At 41.7% G+C, this 20,799-nt stretch overlaps 1 protein-coding gene across 2 annotated transcripts in view; it reads left to right on the forward strand.

Moving 5' to 3' along the window:
* LOC120061213 (guanine nucleotide-binding protein G(I)/G(S)/G(T) subunit beta-1-like) overlaps positions 1–20,799 on the forward strand; it is a 73,986-nt gene that overhangs the window by 44,861 nt on the left and 8,326 nt on the right. The window contains exons 7-11 of one of the 2 annotated variants that reach the window (XM_039010841.1): positions 1,735–1,801; positions 1,991–2,192; positions 3,221–3,437; positions 4,515–4,630; positions 12,594–14,489. In XM_039010841.1, coding sequence (XP_038866769.1) covers positions 1,735–1,801; positions 1,991–2,192; positions 3,221–3,437; positions 4,515–4,621 — 593 coding nt within the window. In that variant the 3' untranslated portion in view covers positions 4,622–4,630; positions 12,594–14,489. Of the gene's footprint in view, positions 1–1,734; positions 1,802–1,990; positions 2,193–3,220; positions 3,438–4,514; positions 4,631–12,593; positions 14,490–20,799 lie in introns of those variants that run through there. The other variant, XM_039010842.1, reaches the window with a different exon arrangement.

Consider the following 20,799-nt stretch of genomic DNA (forward strand, 5'->3'; position numbering starts at 1 on the left):
TGTCCCTAAGCCACTTTTCCCTGTGTGCTTAGGGTCGTTGTCCTGTTGGAAGGTGAACCTTCGCCCCAGTCTGAAGTCCTGAGCTCTTTGGAGCAGGTTTTCATCAAGGATCTCTGTACTTTGCTACGTTAAGCTTTCCCTCGATCCTGACTAGTCTCCCAGTCCCTGCCGCTGAAAAACATACCCACAGCATGATGCTGCCACCACCATGCTTCACCGTAGGGATTGTGCCAGATTTCCTCCAGATGTGACGCTTTGCATTCAGGCCAAAGGGTTCAAGCTTGGTTTCATCAGACCAGAGAATCTTATTTCTCATGGTCTGAGAATATTTAGGTGCGTTTTGGGAAACTCCAAGCGTGCTGTCCTGCCTTTTTACTGAGGAGTGGCTTCCGTCTTGCCACTCTACCATAAAGGCCTGATTGGTGAAGTGCTGCAGAGATGGTTGTCCTTCTGGAAGGTTCTCCCATCTCCTGAGAGGAACTCTGGAGCTCTGTCAGTGACCATCGGGTTCTTGGTCCCCTCTGTGACCATTGCCCTTCTCCACCGATTGCTCAGTTTGGCTGGGCAGAGAGCTCGAGGAAGAGTCTTTGTGGTTCCAAACTTCTTCCATTTAAGAATGATGGATTCCACTGTTTTCTTGGACCTTAAATACTGCATAAATGTTTTGGTACCCTTCCCTAGATCCGTGCCTCGACAATATCCTGTCTCGGAGCTCTACGGTCTATTCCTTCGACCTCATGGCTTGGTTTTTCCTCTGACATGCACCGTCAACTGTGGGACCTTATATAGACAGGTGTGTGCCTTTCCAAATCATGTCCAATCAATTGAATTTACCACAGGTGGACTCCAAGTTGTTTAAACATCTCAAGGTTGATCAATGGAAACAGGATGCACCTGAGCTCAATTTCGAGTCTCATAGCAAAAGGGTCTGAATACTTATGTAAATAAGCTATTTCAGTTTTTTTTCTTAACCTGTTTTCACTGTCATTATCGGGTGTTGTGTGTTGATCGTGAAAAACATTTATTTAATCCATTTTAGAATAAGGCTGTAAAGTAACAATGTGGAAAAGGTGAAGGGGTCTGAATGCTTTCCGAATGCACTGTATTTAGGCTTGCCATGACAAAGGGGTTGAATACTTATTGACTCAAAACATGTCAGCGTTTTCATTTTTAATTGATTTGTAAAAATGTTGGAAAACTTAATTCCACTTTGACATTATAGGGTAGGCCAGGGACAACAAATATCTAAATATAATCCATTTTAAATTCAGGCTGTAACAACACAATGTGGTAAAAGTCGAGGGGTGTGAGTATTTTCTAAGGGCGCTGTACATGCAAACACACACAGCTAGCTCACCTGTGACACATGATAGACCATGGTTAACCACCAGTTTACAAGACGGGTATTGTTTATGCACAAGATTTTTTTAAACGAACCAGTACCTTGGAAGTCTTGAATGCTTTCAATACCACTGTGATTTTAGTCTCACATGACAGAACCCATGTCTGTCAGCTCACTGTGAAAAGGCATGTTTGTGTTATTGAGTGGGTTCTGTTGTACTTGCACACCCTTTCGGTGGTAAGGCCTATAATGTACATACTGGGTCAAGGCCTGTAATGTAGTTCCTCCTTGTATCTTTAGACCATTTCCCCTGTGTTTTGTGACTGCTTCTCAGTGCTGACTGTCTCAAATCATGTCTGATGACTGACTGACTTAATTCTGCTGTCCTCCAGGTTACCTGTCCTGCTGTCGCTTCGTGGATGACAACAATATTGTCACCAGCTCTGGAGATACCACATGGTGAGTGGGGGAACTGTGCCTGCCTGCCCCTTCCCATGTTCACTGAGTGGATATGCCAGCTCTACACTGTTTGTTAAAATTGAGGTTAAACGCAATGGCGAATATCTGAATGCATCCCAAGAGTATGACGGAAAACAGTCACTCCAAACTCAAACTTTATTTTTTTCTCCCTGCCTCTCCTTCCCCCAGTGCTCTCTGGGACATTGAGACGGGCCTGCAGACGACCACGTTCGCCGGCCACACCGGCGATGTCATGAGCCTGTCGCTTGCGCCCGACACGCGGCTGTTTGTGTCCGGGGCGTGTGACGCTTCCGCCAAGCTCTGGGATGTCAGAGAAGGAATGTGCCGACAGACCTTCACCGGGCACGAGTCGGACATTAATGCCATCTGCGTAAGCCAATCACACGATCCGACCACCGGTCAACCTGTGTAGCTACACTTCCATTCAAAACGGAGCCTCACACTCTAACCTACGGCGTCAGTATCTTTTGTCACTAGCTTTTCGGCAGAAGGCTTACCACGCCAGCGGTTATCAAATCAAGTTTATTTTATATAGCCCTTCGTACATCAGCTAATATCTCGAAGTGCTGTACAGAAACCCAGCCTAAAACCCCAAACAGCAAGCAATGCAGGTGTAGAAGCACGGTGGCTAGGAAAAACTCCCTAGAAAGGCCAAAACCTAGGAAGAAACCTAGAGAGGAACCAGGCTATGAGGGGTGGCCAGTCCTCTTCTGGCTGTGCCGGGTGGAGATTATAACAGAATATGGCCAAGATGTTCAAAATGTTCATAAATGACAAGCATGGTCAAATAATAATCAGGAATAAATGTCAGTTGGCTTTTCATAGCCGATCATTAAGAGTTGAAAACAGCAGGTCTGGGACAGGTAGGGGTTCCATAACCGCAGGCAGAACAGTTGAAACTGGAACAGCAGCAAGGCCAGGTGGACTGGGGACAGCAAGGAGTCATCATGCCCGGTAGTCCTGACGTATGGTCCTAGGGCTCAGGTCCTCCGAGAGAGAGAAAGAAGGAGAGAATTAGAGAGAGCCAAGATGTTCAAAATGTTCATAAATGACAAGCATGGTCAAATAATAATTAGGAATAAATGTCAGTTGGCTTTTCATAGCCGATCATTAAGAGTTGAAAACAGCAGGTCTGGGACAGGTAGGGGTTCCATAACCACAGACAGAACAGTTGAAACTGGGTTTCTTTTGCATTCAGGCATACAGAGACTTCAATACGGACATTGTATATACACTAGCATGCTTAAGGGTGGTTTCACCCACCCTGATAATGCCATGGCAACCATTATGCACTAGCTCATTACACACTGACACGTATACCGCACGTAGAGCGATGAGGAAGTATGAGGTTTGGTCTGATAATACCCATCTCCCTCCCCTTTTTCCCATCCCTCCCAGTTCTTCCCCAATGGTAACGCCTTTGCCACAGGCTCAGACGACGCCACCTGCAGGCTCTTTGACTTGCGCGCCGACCAGGAGCTGATGGTCTACTCCCATGACAACATCATCTGTGGCATCACCTCAGTGGCGTTCTCCAAGAGCGGCCGCCTGCTGCTCGCCGGCTACGACGACTTCAACTGCAACGTGTGGGATAGCCTCAAGGCCGACCGTGCAGGTGACCAGCGGGTGTGAGGGTTTTTTTTTTTAACGCCCAAACCACAGGTCTAGGATCAGAGCACAGTACTCCCAAACCTTAATGGTTAGGGGGGAAAATGTTTAACTGACCCTAAATCTATGGGCCACCTCATCATACTTTGAGGCGACCATGATGACGACAGTCGGGGGTACAGTGGAGGAGCAGTGGTCAAGCTAGGTTCTGGATGTTATTGCGACGGTTGTACACCTATATTTGAGGTCATCAGCCAAAATGCTGTAGGCCCGTACAGCTCCCTGTAGTGGAACAGGGTGGAATGTAGCTAGTGGAGCCAGGGCTGGTGGAAGGGGGAGGTGTTGAAATGGACTAGATGTGGTTCTAGTGGTGTGAGGAGTCCCCGAGGGACATTGATTTAGAGCACCTAGTGGTCTCTGTGGTACAGAAATGACTGGGGTTCAGTAGGTATCAAATGACAGCAGGGTTACTTTATTTGAGCACATCGGTGGTACCGTCTGCAGCCACGTAATGGGTCAGTTTTGTAGCCGGGCTAGTTCCTCAAGCACAGCAGGGATACTTCAGACATGCAGCATTACTAGACATAAAGCAGATTGAACAGGAGGATTCCCAATTATCCACCCTTTTCCAGAATTGAGCACTTAGACTTCCTGTCGTTGATTCAAAAGCATAGGACTGATGTAAGCATTGGCTAGAGGGAGTTTTCACTGTTAAATCCATGACAGCGATTGTACAAGTGAAGGCTAGTTTGTACAGCAGCAGGGTTTGTGGATGAGGCCCCTGCTGTTTAGCCTGCTCCAGCAGTTGATCTGCTCCCACAGAGGCATGAATTGTTCAGTTCTATTGATTACATATGTGGTCTGGATAAGAGATGGGATGGGTCTGCCACACACACACTTGTACTAGCAACATTTTCTAGTAACTGAGTTTACCAATATACAACAGAATAGAACTGGTACACAGCCAGGTCTTTAATGGAATCATTTATTAAGGGTCAAACTGAGTGAATAGAGAGTGGTGTTGGCTAAGCGTGTTGTGATCTCATGGTCTGACTTCTATCCGCTGACACTGCTCTGTCCCTAGGTGTTCTGGCTGGACATGACAACCGTGTCAGTTGCTTGGGTGTGACTGACGACGGCATGGCCGTGTCAACAGGGTCCTGGGACAGCTTCCTCAAGATCTGGAACTAAAGTCTGAAGGTAACTGCACAGTGCAGCCGCCCTTCCACCACAAGTGTGCCCGACATGCCATGGCACTCTAAGAAATATCGCTGATTTGCTCCACATTTATTTATTGATGCTTAAAGGGATACTTCGGTATTTTTTCATATACACTCTATATACGAAAGTATGTGGACACCCCTTCAAATTAGTGGAATTGGCACTTTCAGCCACACCCATTGCCGACAGGTGTATAAAATCAAACACACAGCCATGCAATCTCCATAGACAAACATTGGCAGTAGAATGGCCCATACTGAAGAGCTCAGTGACTTTCAATGTGGCATCTTTGTAGGATGCCACCTTTCCATCAAGTCAGCATGTCAAATTTCTGCCCTGCTAGAGCTTCCCTGGTCAACTGTAGGTGCTGTTATTGTGAAGTGGAAATGACTAGGAGCAACAAGGGCTCAGCCGTGAAGTGGTAGGCCACACAAGCTCACAGAACGTCTGTCCTCCGTTGCAACACACTACCAAGATCCAAACTGCCTCTGAAAGCAACGTCAGCACTGTAACTGTTTGTCGGGAGCTTCATGAAAGGGGTTTCCATGGCCAAGCAGCCGCACACAAGCCTAAGATCACCATGCGCAATGCCAAGCGTCGGCTGGAGTGGTGTAAAGCTCACCACCATTGGACTCTGGAGAAGTGAAATCACGTTCTCTGGAGTGATTAATCACGCGTCACCATCTGGCAGTCTGACAGACTGCCTGACTGCGTAGTGCCAACTGTAAAGTTTGGTGGAGGAGGAATAATGGTCTTTTATGGTTCGGGCTAGGCCCTTTAGTTCCAGTGACGAGAAATCAACACTACAGCATACAATGACATTCTATGAAATATCTGTGCTTCCAACTTTGTGGGAAGGCCCTTTCCTGTTTCAGCATGACAATGCCCCCGTGCACAAAGCGAGGTCCATACAGAAATGATTTGTCAAGATTGGTGTGGAAGAACTTGACTGGCCTGCACAGAGCCCTGACCTCAACCCCATCGAACACCTTTGGGATGAATTGGAACACCGACTGCGAGCTAGGCCTAATCGCCCAACATTAGTGCCCGGCCTCACTAATGCTCTTGTGGCTGAATAGAAGCAAGTCCCCGCAGTAATGTTCCAACATCTAGTGGAAACCCTTCCCAGAAGAGTGGAGGCTGTTATAGCATCAAAGGGGGGACCAACTCCTCGAGCAGGTGTCCACATATATTTGGTCATGTAGTGTATGTCTCGGTGTCCAGTATGAAGGAAGTTAGAGGTAGTTTCACTAGCCAATGCTAACTAGCGTTAGCTCAATGACTGGAAGTTAACCTTTCATTGCTATCCATCCCGGATCCGGGAGCATCCTCATCAAAAAAGCTGACTAGCATAGCCTAGCCTAACGCGACAGGGATATCATATAATATAATTTTCATGAAATCACAAGTCCAATACAGCAAATGAAAGATAAACATCTTGTGAATCCAGCCATCATTTCCGATTTTTAAAATGTTTTACAGCGAAAACACTATGTATTTCTATTAGCTAACCACAATAGCAAAAGACTCAACCGCATATTTTCACAATTTTTCTACCGCATAGGTAGCTATCACAAAACCGACCAAATAGAGATATAATTAGTCACTAACCAATAAACAACTTCATCAGATGACAGTCTTATAACATGTTATACAATAAATTTATGTTTTGTTCGAAAATGTGCATATTTGAGGTATAAATCATAGTTTTACATTGCAGCTACCATCAAACATATCACCAAAGCAGCCAGAATAATTACAGAGAGCAACGTGAAATACCTAAATACTCATCATAAAACATTTATGAAAAATACATGGTGTACAGCAAATGAAAGATAAACATCTTGTGAATCCAGCCAATATTTAAGATTTTTTAAGTGTTTTACAGCGAAAACACAATATAGCATTATATTAGCTTACCACAATAGCCAAACACACAAATGCATTTATTAACAGCAAAAGGTAGCGATCGCAAAAACCAGCAAAATATATAAAATTAATCACTAACCTTGGACAACTTCATCAGATGACAGTCTTATAACATGTTATTCAATAAATCTGTTTTGTTTGAAAAATGTGCATATTTCAGGTATAAATCATAGTTTACATTGCAGCTACAATCAGAAATTGCACCGAAAGCAGACAGAATAATTAGACACCAACGTCAAATACCTAATTACTCGTCATAAAACATTTCTGAAAAATACATGGTGTACAGCAAATGAAAGACATGCATCTTGTGATTCCAGACAATATTTCCGATTTAAGTGTTTTACAGCGAAAACACAATATAGCGTTATATTAGCTTACCACAATAGCCAGAAACACAAGCCATTTCCCAATAGCAAAAGTTAGCGATCGTAACAAACCAGTAAAAGATATATAATTTTTGACTAACCTTGATATTCTTCATCAGATGACAGTCCTATAACATCAGGTTATACATACACTTATGTTTTGTTCGAAAATGTGCATATTTAGAGCTGAAATCAGTGGTTATACATTGTGCTAAGGTAGCATATTTTTCCCACAACGTCCGGATATTTTTCTGACACTTTTTCTGACAACTATTCTGACCAAATAACTATTCATAAACATAACTAAAAAATACATGTTGTATAGGAAATGATAGATCCACTAGTTCTTAATGCAATCGCCGTGTTAGAATTCTAAAAATAACTTCATTACGACATACGGCTTCGGTATAGCTAGAGTACCCAAAAGCTGGGCGCCGACGACTAGTTCACATGTACGACAGATATATGAAATAGCATCATAAAATGTTTCCTACTTTTGCTGATCTTCCATCAGAATGTTGTACAAGGGGTCCTTTGTCGGGAACAATCGTTGTTTGGATTTAGAACGGCCTCTTTCCCTCCCGATTTAGCAAGCACACTAGCCAAGTGGCACGAATCTCTCCATGTCAACAAACGGAAGAGAACGGAACACGGCAAAACTCCCGAAAGAATTTCAATAATCTGATTAAACTATATTGAAAAAACATACTTTACGATGATATGGTCACATGTATCAAATAAAATCAAAGCCGGAGATAGTAGTCGCCTATAACGAAAGCTTTTCATAAGGCAAATCCAGGTCCCTCCTCGCGCCTTCCTGAAAACAGGAAATGGGTGACACGTCATTCCAAGAGCTGTTATTCCACTTCAGACCAAGATAAACACCCCATTTCTTCTCTCACCGCCTCTTGACATCCAGGGGAAGGTGTATGACGTGCATGTATACTAATACGTATCATGCCCATTTATAGGCAGGACCTAGAAGAGAGCATAGTTTTCAGACTTTCCACTTCCTGGTCAGGAAGTTTGTGCCAAATGAGTTCTGTTTTACTCACAGATATAATTCAAACGGTTTTAGAAACTAGAGAGTGTTTTCTATCCAATAGTAATAATACTATGCATATTGTACGAGCAAGAATTGAGTACGAGGCCGTTTGAAATGGGCACCTTTTATCTGGCTACTCAATACTGCCCCTGCAGCCCAAACAGGTTAATGCAACCGCCGTGTTAGATTTTTAAAAATAACTTTACGATAACAAACAGCTTACGTTATAGCGAGACAGCGCCCGCCAAAAACGGCAGATAATAGAAATAACATTTTCCACAGAAATACGAAATAACATCATAAATTGTTCTTACTTTTGCTGAGCTTCCATCAGAATCTTGTACAAGGAGTCCTTTGTCCAGAATAAATCGTTGTTTGGTTTTAGAATGTCCTTCTCTCCTGTCGAATTCACTCCACAAGGCTAGCCATGTGGCGCGAACATGCCCATCTTCTCTTGACGCATAGAACGGAAAACTCAAAGTCCCATTAAACGTTGAATAAACTGATGAAACTCGGTTGAAAAAACCTACTTTATGATGTTTTTCTAATATGTATCAAATAAAAACAAAGCCGGAGATATTAGCCGTGTATACCGAACGCTTATCATAAGACAACATGGAGGTACTTCCCGCGCCTAGGTAGAGAAAGGAAATTCTGGTCACGTCATTCCAAGAGCTCTTGTTTGGCCTCAGATCAAGCTAGACACCCCATTCCACCTTCCACTGCCTTTTGACATCTAGTGGAAGGCGTATGCAGTGCATGCAAAACCATAAATATAAGGCAATTGAATAGGCAGGCCCTGGAACAGAGCATGGTTTTCAGATTTTTCACTTCCTGTCTGGAAGTTTGCTGCAAAATGAGTTCTGTTTTACTCAGATATAATTCAAACAGTTTTAGAAACTTGAGTGTTTTCTATCCAATAGTAATAATAATATGCATATTGTACGATCTAGAATAGAGTACGAGTCAGTTTAATTTGGGCACGATTTTTTACAAAGTGGAAACAGCGCCCCCATATTGACAAGAAGTTAATGGGTATATGCTAGCAGATATCCATAGGCTTCCAGTCTGCGCTAACGTTAGTTAGCAATTGAGCTGGTGCTAGTTAGCAACTTCCTTCAAACTGCACGCAAAGACAACTGTATCCACAAGTTCATCTGACTCGGGTGACGTAAATAAAGGGCTTCATTGCCAAGTATCCCTTTAAATGTAATATGTGTATATTGCTGTGTTTCTACTCTGGATATCATTTTTCAATTGGAAAGGTTCCAAAATATCTGGAGGGGGACATTAACTTAAGTGCATATAAACATCTCAATATGATTTACAGTAACATAGACACCGTAAAGTAAGACATGAATGCATGGTTGAGTTGAATAGGAATGTATTTGTACTTGCTCTATGTCCTGGGTGACCTTTGTTTCTCCTGATTGTTTCATTATGCCCTATAGTTCCTCTATAAATGCCATCTAGTTCCTGTACAGCTATGTCAGTAACCAGAATGAGATAATTACTCCGCTGAACACTATGCAGATACGCTATATGAAACTATAATTATACTGAATGGAAACTGGACAATTAGCCTGTGGTTTCAAATGAGTTACTGTGTATTCACATGTAACAACAATAAGTAAAGATGCCATGTAGTTGCTCTTCATAAAGTGGGAATGCAGTCTGAGAATGCAGTCTGTCAGATAAAATGGGTTTCTCATGAGGGAACCATGTACCAGTTTAACTTGGATGAAGATAGCTGAGGAACGGTCAGCTCTGTTATATCGAGGCGGAGTTGAGTTTTGATAACTGGTCATGGGATTTGCTAGCAACAACATTGAGTCACAATCAGTCGACTCTTGTAAAAATGTCAATTCTATAACCGCCTACTGTACCTATGTTTGTCCTGTACTTTTGGTGGTCCTTCATACTTTTAATGAATGTGTGTATATGTATGTATGTATTAGAGGTCGACCGATCTAATTGGAATGGCCGATTTAATTAGGGCCGTTTTCATAACAATCGGAAATCGGTATTTTTGGACACCGATTCGGACGATTATTATTGATTTTTTACACCTTTATTTAACTAGGCAAGTCAGTTAAGAACACATTCTTATTCAGTTAACCCACCGTTCCTAGGCCGTCATTGAAAATAAGAATGTGTTCTTAACTGACTTGCCTAGTTAAATAAAGGTGTAAAAAAACAATAATAATAATCGTCCGTTTATTTAACTAGGCAAGTCAGTTAAGAACACATTCTTATTTTCAATGACGGCCTAGGAACAGTGGGTTAACTGCCTTGTTCAGGGGCAGAATGACAGATTTTTACCTTGTCAGCTCGGGGATTCAATCTTGCAACCTTAAGGTTAACTAGTCCAACTCTCTAACCACCTGATTACATTGCACTCCACGAGGGGCCTGCCTGTTACGCGAATGCAGTAAGAAGACACGGTAAGTTGCTAGCTAGCATTAAACTTATCTTATAAAAAACAATCAATCAATCATAATCACTAGTTAATTACACATGGTTGATATTACTAGTTTATCTAGCGTGTCCTGCGTTGCATATAATCGATGCGGTGGCATTCGCGAAAAAGGACTGTCGTTGCTCCAACGTGTACCTAACCATAAACATCAATGCCTTTCTTAAAATCACTACACAAGTATATATTTTTTAACCTGCATATTTAGTTAATATTGCCTGCTAACATGAATTTATTTTAACTAGGAAAAATGGTGTCACTTCTCTTGCAACAGAGTCAGGGTATATGCAGCAGTTTGGGCCGCCTAGCTCATTGCAAACTGTGTGAAGACTATTTCTTCCTAACAAAGACAGCCAACTTCGCCAAACGGAGGATGATTTAACAAAAGCACAATCGTTGCACAACTGTACCTAAACATCAATGCATTTCTTAAAATCAATACACAGAAGTATATATTTTAAAACCTGCATATTTAGCTAAAAGAAATCCAGGTTAGCAGGTAATATTAACCAGGTGAAATTGTGTCACTTCTCTTGCGTTCATTGCACGCAGAGTCAGGGTATATGCAACAGTTTGGGCCGCCTGGCTCGTTGCGAACTAATTTGCCAGAATTTTATGTAATTGTGACAATATTGAAGGTTGTGCAATGTAACAGGAATATTTAGACTTATGGATGCCACCCGTTAGATAAAATACGGAACGGTTCCGTATTTCACTGAAAGAATAAACATTTTGTTTATTCTTTAGTCTAAAATCAATTTAGATTTAAATAATGCAAAAACAGTATTGGAGAAGAAAGTAGAAGTGCAATATGTGCCATGTAAAAAAAGATAATGTTTAAGTTCCTTGCTCAGAACATGAGAACATATGAAAGCTTGTGGTTCCTTTTAACATGAGTCTTAAATATTCCCAGTTAAGAAGTTTTAGGTTGTCGTTATTGGAATTATAGGACTATTTCTCTCTCTACCATTTGTATTTCATTTACCTTTGACTATTGGATGTTCTTATAGGCACTATAGTATTGCCAGCCTAATCTGGGGAGTTGATAGGCATAAACAGCGCTGTGCTTCAAGCATTACAAAGAGCTGCTGGCAAACGCAGGAAAGTGCTGTTTGAATGAATGCTTACGAGCCTGCTGCTGCCTACCACCACTCAGACTGCTCTATCAAATAATATACTTAATTATAATATAATAAACACACAGAAATACGAGCCTTTGGTTATTAATATGGTCAAATCCGGAAAATATAATTTCATTAACAAAACGTTTATTCTTTCAGTGAAATATGGAACCGTTCCGTGTTTTATCGAACGGGTGGCAACCCTAAGTCTAGATATGGTTGTTACATTGCACAACCTTCAATGTTATGTCATAGATATGTGAAATTCTGGCAAATTAATTAGTCTTTCAAAGTTCGCAACTAACCAGGCGGCCCAAACTGCTGCATATACCCTGACTCTGCTTGCATAGAACGCAAGAGAAGTGACACAATTTCCCTAGTTTATTGCCTGCTAACATGAATTTATTTTAACTACATATGCAGGTTTAAAAATATATACTTGTATTGATCTTAAGAAAGGCATTGATGTTTATGGTTAGGTACATTTGTGCAGGGATTGTGCTTATTCCGCGAGTGCGCTTTTGTTAAATCACCCGTTTGGCGAAGTAGGCTGTGATTCGATGATAAATTAACAGGCACCGCATTGATTATATGCAACGCAAAACAAGCTAGTTAACCTAGTAATATCATCAACCATGTGTAGTTAACTAGTGATTATGTAAAGATTGATCGTTTTTTTATAAGATAAGTTTAATGCTAGCTAGCAACTTACCTTGGCTCCTTGCAGCCACAAGGTCCTTTTGATGCTGCACTCGCTTAACGGGTGGTCAGCCTGCCACGCAGTCTCCTCGTGGATTGCAACGTAATCGGCCATAATCGGCGTCCAAAAAGGCTGATTACCGATTGTGAACATGGGAGATTGGCCAACAATGAATTGTAGCTCACAATTGACGACTAAGTTTTGTTTGGAAATTTAAGAGGTTAATTGTCTACAATGACTATGCACATTTAGGAGGTACTTTTGTTGCAAATTGTTTCTTTTTTGTCTCCCGCCTTTTTTCAGATGACATCTGGACTCAAGTTGAGTGGAAGACTATTCCAAATGTTCAATTTTATTGCATATCCAATCTTCTCAAAACCATGAAACTGACTCCAACCCCCCAAAAAACTACCAACGGCAAAAATTCTCTCCTTCTCATTTAAAAGAAGAGCACAATTGTTTATCACTCAGCTAAAAAGATGAGGAATTTCAGTCGGATGGAATGGGGAAGAGAATTGTGCATTCCTCCTGGGACCATTTTCTGATATTGTGTCATAAGAAAATACATTCACCCCCATGCAAATGTGTAATCCATCTTCAATACACAGGTTTGAGTGAAGGTAATCTACACAACGGTGATTTAACTCTTGATAGCTTTTTGGTCATGTTTCTTTTTCTTTTTTTCCCCTTTATTTTTGGTTCAGGGAACTAGATCAGTGACCTGTTGGTTAAATGAGGATTGAGAGCTTTGTTTTATCAATCTTGATATAGTTTAGAGTCAAGTTTTGTAGGTTGGAAATAAAAATGACATTATCGTCATTTTAATCCAGTTTAATCACATCAGAAAAAAAGGCAAGAAAATTGCGCTTCAGCAGGGAGTCGAGTCTATGAGCCACCAACAGGAGGATCTGGCCATTCTGTATATTTAGTCCCAAGATACTTCACTATTTGTTTATTTTTTTCTGTTTAGTCACAAATCTTTGTTTGCACAAAATTAAACTTTGCATGTATAGAATAATGTTTCAAGAAAAGTTAACTAACCAGGCATATTCTGTTTATGATGAATGCTCATTTTCAAAATGAAAACAAACAAAACATTTTAACCATTCTCTTCACCTTTTGTTGGGCGACAATGTAGAATAATTAAATGAAGATTAACCCATTGGTTCACTTTCTTCGTTTTATTTCTGTTTTGTTACCCTTTTGATGACCGTGGTTGCGAACGGAGAAGTGATTTCATTGGGTAGGGAGGCCTCTACTTATTACCCCGGTTTCATTCCGGAGTTCAAGAGTTGCCCATTCCGTGCTTGGAAATGCAGTGACTACTCTGTGAATGACATGTTGTATAAATCAATGTTTGGAAATAATGATAATGAAGCTTTTTAAGTTAAAAATAAATAAAATATTTTGGCTGTCCACCATGGGTGGGTTAACTCATAGAAACGCATGCTGTAGAATTGCTTAAAAAGAGGTGCATATAGAATTAAGTCCTTTTGATGTTTTTCTTTAAGAAAATAACCTGTTAAATATATCATTACAATGGTATTTATCTTGTTTTTGGCTACTCTGTGCATACATAATTCAATTAAAATGTCAATCCTATGCACTTGAGAGAAGCAAACACCACAGCATAACAAACGGTTACCTGGTCTTACAATATCCATTCTTGAGATGGATTCCTTGATAAAAGTTATGTAAACATTTAAAACATATGCACACACAAACACAAATGGAACAAATACATTTTCATTCCTTCTGTAGCAAACAAATTCCAGTGACAAAGAAAATAAACATTTTGTAACAAACAGGTTTTTTTCTGTCCTTTAATAATAAAAAAGAAAAAACTTGCAGCATCTGAATGACAATTTTCTGTTCCCCTCCTTGTAAACAGACACTTTTTCTTTAGCAGTAGTGGCATTTTTTCCCCCATTCAGTTTTTCCTTTGCAAAATTCTGTACAAAAATGTGCTGTATTTGTGCATTAGACCTTGAGTTGGTAACAAAGAAAATCAATTACAGAAATATTAAATACAATTCCTTTTCTCGCCATGAAATAACTGTAGATCTCTGCACCCCGCTGTTCCCTTCTCACCTTTTGTATTTAAAGTCAGTCAGTGTACAACCGAAAGCTGGATGCAAGATAGAAACTATATTAAAATGTACTGTTATTTAAGATGTAATAAAAAGCAGTTTGAGATGATCTGATGTGTTCTGAGTTTAATTCCTCAAATGTGTGATTATGCAAGTAAAAATTTTAGTTATTGTAATTATATTGAAGTCACAAATATTTCTAATTCACGATTAAATCAGTCTTGTAATTTCTACTTTTACAATACATCGGCATTATAGTTATTGAGGCCTAGCAGTTAGAGCATTGGGCCAGTAACCGAAAGGTTGCTGAATCGAATACCTGAGCTGACAAGGTGAAAAATCTGTCAATGTGCCCTTGAGCAAGGCACTTAACCCTAATTTGCTAAAGTGGTGCCGTCCAACTATGGCTGACCCTGTAAAACAACACATTTCCGGTGTATGTGACAATACAATATATTTTTTTTAAATACATATATTTACTATAGTAAACACATGCAGAATGATTTATAGTAAGTGCATTAAACTAAGGACAAATTTGTTGAACCACCTATGATCCCAACTCAGGAGATGCGCATTTCACACATTAGAACATGGCAACTGAGTTCAGAAGGGCGCCTCTATCTTTGTTGTGGCTGGCTGCATTGATACACCATCCAAAGTGTACTTCAAAACTACACCATGCTCAAAGGTAAATTCAATGTCAACTTTTGTTTACCCATCTACCAATATAGGTGCCCATTGTGAACCATGGAAAGCCTCTCTAGTCTTTGTGGTTAAATCTGTGCTTGAAATTCACTGCTCGACCATGTGGGGTATAGTGATGAGGTAGCCATTTCAAAATTGTTAAACACTTATTGTACACAGTGAGTCCATGCAATTTGTGACTTAAAGCATATTTTTATTCATAACTTTCTTAGGCTTGCCATAGCAAAAGCGTTGAATATTAATATTCCATTTTCATGTTTTTAGAAATACCTATAAATGAACGCCACTTTGACATTATTGAATATTGTGTGTAGATCAGTGGCACAATTACAAATTAATCAATTTTAAATTCCGGCTGTAACAAAACAACTTAGAAAAAGTCAAGCGGTGTGAATACTGTCAAGTCACTATGTGGTATGGATTAACCAATGATGTATATAAACCCTGACTTGCTGATGCTATGTATGGGCTACTGAGATGCTTTGAAGCAACCAGCCAGACATATTGGCACTCCCCAGAAGAAGCAGTCCTTCATGTAGATGGGTTAGCTGACAATGTCATGAAAACAAAGTGTATGTTTATATGTGTTGTGATTCTGGATGGCCAGATAGCAACAATGACAAACTTCTATGTGGGTTATTTTAAGTGGCTCATTTCATCTTGTTCATGATACCATGCCTTGTTTTGAGGTGTTCTTACTGATTTCATGTGAATATGGCTAAAATTCACTAGCTTGCTAACCAACAACTGTATCAATGTATTTGAGAGAAAAGTGCTCTATGCCAACCCTGTCTGTTTTGCCCCATAGTGGTGCATGCATCTGTTTTGTTGCTAAACAACCAACCCCTCTATTCATGTATGTGGTAAGGATTAACCAATGTATATAAACCCTGGATTGCTGATCTTATGTATTGGCCAATGAAACACTTTGAAGCCACTAGTCGGCCATTTTGGCACTCCCCCCAAAAAGCAGTCCTCATCTTTATGGTGTGGTGGCTTCAAAACAGCGCCCCCTGTCAGTCTAGTCAGTGTATATACAAAGTATGACAGCGCCGCAGTATGAGTCGTAATACCTACACTGCTCAAAAAAATAAAGGGAACACTTAAACAACACAATGTAACTCCAAGTTAATCACACTTCTGTGAAATCAAACTGTCCACTTAGGAAGCAACACTGATTGACAATAAATTTCACATGCTGTTGTGCAAATGGAATAGACAAAAGGTGGAAATTATAGGCAATTAGCAAGACACCCCCAATAAAGGAGTGGTTCTGCAGGTGGTGACCACAGACCACTTCTCACTTCCTATGCTTCCTGGCTGATGTTTTGGTCACTTTTGAATGCTGGCGGTGCTTTCACTCTAGTGGTAGCATGAGACGGAGTCTACAACCCACACAAGTGGCTCAGGTAGTGCAGCTCATCCAGGATGGCACATCAATGCGAGCTGTGGCAAGAAGGTTTGCTGTGTCTGTCAGCGTAGTGTCCAGAGCATGGAGGCGCTACCAGGAGACAGGCCAGTACATCAGGAGACGTGGAGGAGGCCGTAGGAGGGCAACAACCCAGCAGCAGGACCGCTACCTCCGCCTTTGTGCAAGGAGGAGCAAGTGGAGCACTGCCAGAGCCCTGCAAAATGACCTCCAGCAGGCCACAAATGTGCATGTGTCTGCTCAAACGGTCAGAAACAGACTCCATGAGGGTGGTATGAGGGCCCGACGTCCACAGGTGGGGGTTGTGCTTACAGCCCAACACCGTGCAGGAAGTTTGGCATTTGCCAGAGAACACCAAGATTGGCAAATTCGCCACTGGCGCCCTGTGCTCTTCACAGATGAAAGCAGGTTCACACGCACGTGACAGAGTCTGGAGACGCCGTGGAGAACGTTCTGCTGCCTGCAACATCCTCCAGCATGACCGGTTTGGCGGTGGGTCAGTCATGGTGTGGGGTGGCATTTCTTTGGGGGGCCGCACAGCCCTCCATGTGCTCGCCAGAGGTAGCCTGACTGCCATTAGGTACCGAGATGAGATCCTCAGACCCCTTGTGAGACCATATGCTGGTGCGGTTGGCCCTGGGTTCCTCCTAATGCAAGACAATGCTAGACCTCATGTGGCTGGAGTGTGTCAGCAGTTCCTGCAAGAGGAAGGCATTGATGCTATGGACTGGCCCGCCCGTTCCCCAGACCTGAATCCAATTGAGCACATCTGGGACATCATGTCTCGCTCCATCCACCAACGCCACGTTGCACCACAGACTGTCCAGGAGTTGGCGGATGCTTTAGTCCAGGTCTGGGAGGAGATCCCTCAGGAGACCATCCGCCACCTCATCAGGAGCATGCCCAGGCGTTGTAGGGAGGTCATACAGGCACGTGGAGGCCACACACACTAGTGAGCCTCATTTTGACTTATTTTAAGGACATTACATCAAAGTTGGATCAGCCTGTAGTGTGGTTTTCCACTTTAATTTTGAGTCTGACTCCAAATCCAGACCTCCATGGGTTGATAAATTTGATTTACATTGATCATTTTTGTGTGATTTTGTGTGACTGTCAGATTGTGCCAATGGAAGTGCTAGTTGCTCAATCCATATGACACACAAAATCGGCACGCTAAACCTGATTTTGTTGTCAGCACATTCAACTATGTAAAGAAAAAAGTATTTAATAAGAATATTTCATTCATTCAGATCTAGGATGTGTTATTTTAGTGTTCCCTTCATTTTTTTGAGCAGTGTATAAAACCTAGCGGTCAAACGTAAATGTTCCAATTGTTTTTCCACCATTTCCCATAGGGGATTTTAAAAACTATTAAAATAAGGGCTGTGTTTCATGTAGACTTACCCTGGTGTGATGTTTTGATAACCATTTAAATTTCTCTAGGACAAGGTGAGTTTTATCAGTATATTCACCTGTATTTACCTCAAAATGAAATGCTAATTTCCTGCTAATGTGGCTATCATAAAGAACTACAAATGCCATGATGATCTGGACGAGTGTGCCAAATCAAGGCAAAGTTAAGAAACTCTGGATGAACTATCTAATGTTAGCTAAATGTAGTATTGAATAAATTGGCAACATTTCTTTGAGTAGACAATTCTGTGAACTGTCTTGTGCAAGTTTTAAATTGACACAATACATGTTAGCAAAGGCGTCAGCTAGAGATGACGTGCAGGGATTTTGTAGTTTTGCATGATGTCTACTTTGATGCTAATTAGCATTTTCCAGTAAGAGTACATTAAAAAAATATATATATAATTTTTGTTTAACCTTTAACAAGGCAAATTAACTAAACAGAGCAGAATATATTGATAAAAATCCCCATTTCCGAGAGATTTACATGCCTATCAAAACGTCACGCCAGGGTAAGCCTACACGAAACAGCCCTGATTTAAAGTTTTTCTAAACTCCCATATGGGAAAAACGATTTGAACCATATTCCTGTTTGACCGCTAGAGTAGTTGAGGACTTGGTGGACTGTATATTCTTTAGGGTTAGGTCTTACTTGGCACTATGTGTTCTCTCCCAGGTGCTTGTAAGAGCACAGATGAAAGACCGGTAGGATTCCAGTTGAGGTGGTTTAATGATGCTGATTCACATAGAGCAGCACAGTGTATGGCTTGACAATTGTGTTAACCAAGGGGGTGTGTGGTTTTGAAAAGGGGGAAATTAAATACAATAGTAAATGGCAGGTATAGGCTTAATACAAACTTAAATTACATAACCTATTGTAGCCATATTATTTATAGTTTATCTGCTGCACAGGGCAATACAACCTAACATGGCTGTGACTTCACGAATGATCAGAGGAGTGCAACTACACAGCACTACTGAGCAGCACCATCATCCTCACACAACTGCATGAACTTGAATGTATAATGCATCCACAAGGCTCATTGCTAAAAAAAATAATACCCACATAATCTATACAGTATACATCCATATAACCACAGGGAATATAAGACTAGACACTGAAATGCTAAACGTCTGAAATGAGTTGACAGAAACAACAGGGTTAGCAAGCTTAGTTGCTAGCTCGCGGTAAAAACGCTAATTAGCCTAATAAGGAAGTGCGTTCACAACACATGAATTGTAAGAAATATGACCTCACATTTCTGAAGGATGCACACTGGCCTTGGCTAAAGCAAAGAATGCTAACGAGGTAATCACAGGAGAGATGGCTAGATCTTATCACGGCTTGTGTACTTTCTCTAGTTACTTCCTTTTCTCAGTTAGAGATCGCCCAGCATGCTCTGCTCCACATCACCGGTGGGCGGAGCTACAGCTCTCCTATGATTAACTAATATTTACTCTCAATAGTCTTTCGTACAGCCGCCCCCAAATTGCGTCGTCAATTTGCTCCTGAGAAAGGCTAACAGCTTTTGAGAGGGGTTACTGTAGGCATACTGTCATCGTCTTTTCTGTCCGGGAGAGCTGGGAGGACTACCAGCCGAACAACAGGACGGGTGTATGTTCTGTCCTTGCTCTTGACCTCGGCAGACCTCACATGACCATCTGCGCTTGGGTGAACTTGAATGATATGTCCGATAGGCCAGAGGGCTCTCAGAAGCTGGGGGTGCAACAACATAACCACCACATCCCTTTTGAGGTCGGCAGGGATGGCATGCCACTTCTGGCGGGCTTGCAGGCTGGGTAGGTAGTGCCTGATGTAGCTGGCCCAGAAGTGATCCATCAGGATCTGGCAGTGTCTCCATTGACGTCTGCTGAGGAGCTCAGTCTCCGGGTACACCACTTACGGCAGGGATTCGTCTGGCTGCCCCATCAACAGGAGGTTAGTAGTCCCGGGGTCCAGGTCTGCGATACTGCAGTACACGTAACCCAAGGGCTTCGAATTCAGGATACCCTTCACTTCAATGAGGACAGTTCTGAGCACTTCTTCGGTCACTGACTAGGCACCCACTGTAGTTATGAGGGCAGTGGTAACGGAGCCAATCTCTCTCTCCAAAACTCCTCCAAAGTGCAGACTGCAGGGGGGTTAAAGCAAAAGTTTTGAGAATGACACAAATATTAATTTCCACAAAGTTTGCTTTTTCAGTGTATTTAGATATTTTTGTCAGATGTTACTATGTAATACTGAAGTATAATTACAAGCATTTCATAAGTGTCAAAGGCTTTTATTGACAATTACATGAAGTTGATGCAAAGAGTCAATATTTGCAGTGTTGACCCTTCTTTTTCAAGACTTCTGCAATCTGCCCTGGCATGCTGTCAATTAACTTCTGGGCCACATCCTGACTGATGGCAGCACATTCTTGCATATTCAATGCTTGGAGTTTGTCAGAATTTGTGGGTTTTTGTTTGTCCACCCGCCTCTATAGGATTGACCACAAGTTCTCAATGGGATTAAGGTCTGGGGAGTTTCCTGGCCATGGACCCAAAATATTGATGTTTTGTTCACCGAGCCACTTAGTTATCACTTTTGCCTTATGGCAAGGGGCTCCACCAAACTGTTCCTGGATGGTTGGGAGAAGTTGCTCTTGGAAGATGTGTTGGTACCATTCTCTATTCATGGCTGTGTTCTTAGGCAAAATTGTGAGTGAGCCCACTCCCTTGGCTGAGAAGCAACCCCACACATGAATGGTCTCAGGATGCTTTACTGTTGGCATGACACAGGACTGATGGTAGCACTCACCTTGTCTTCTCAGGACAAGCTTTTTTCCGGATGCCCCAAACAATCGGAAAGGGGATTCATCAGAGAAAATGA

Source organism: Salvelinus namaycush, chromosome 16 (assembly GCF_016432855.1).
Source record: "Salvelinus namaycush isolate Seneca chromosome 16, SaNama_1.0, whole genome shotgun sequence".
In the NCBI taxonomy this organism is placed as follows: domain Eukaryota; kingdom Metazoa; phylum Chordata; class Actinopteri; order Salmoniformes; family Salmonidae; genus Salvelinus; species Salvelinus namaycush.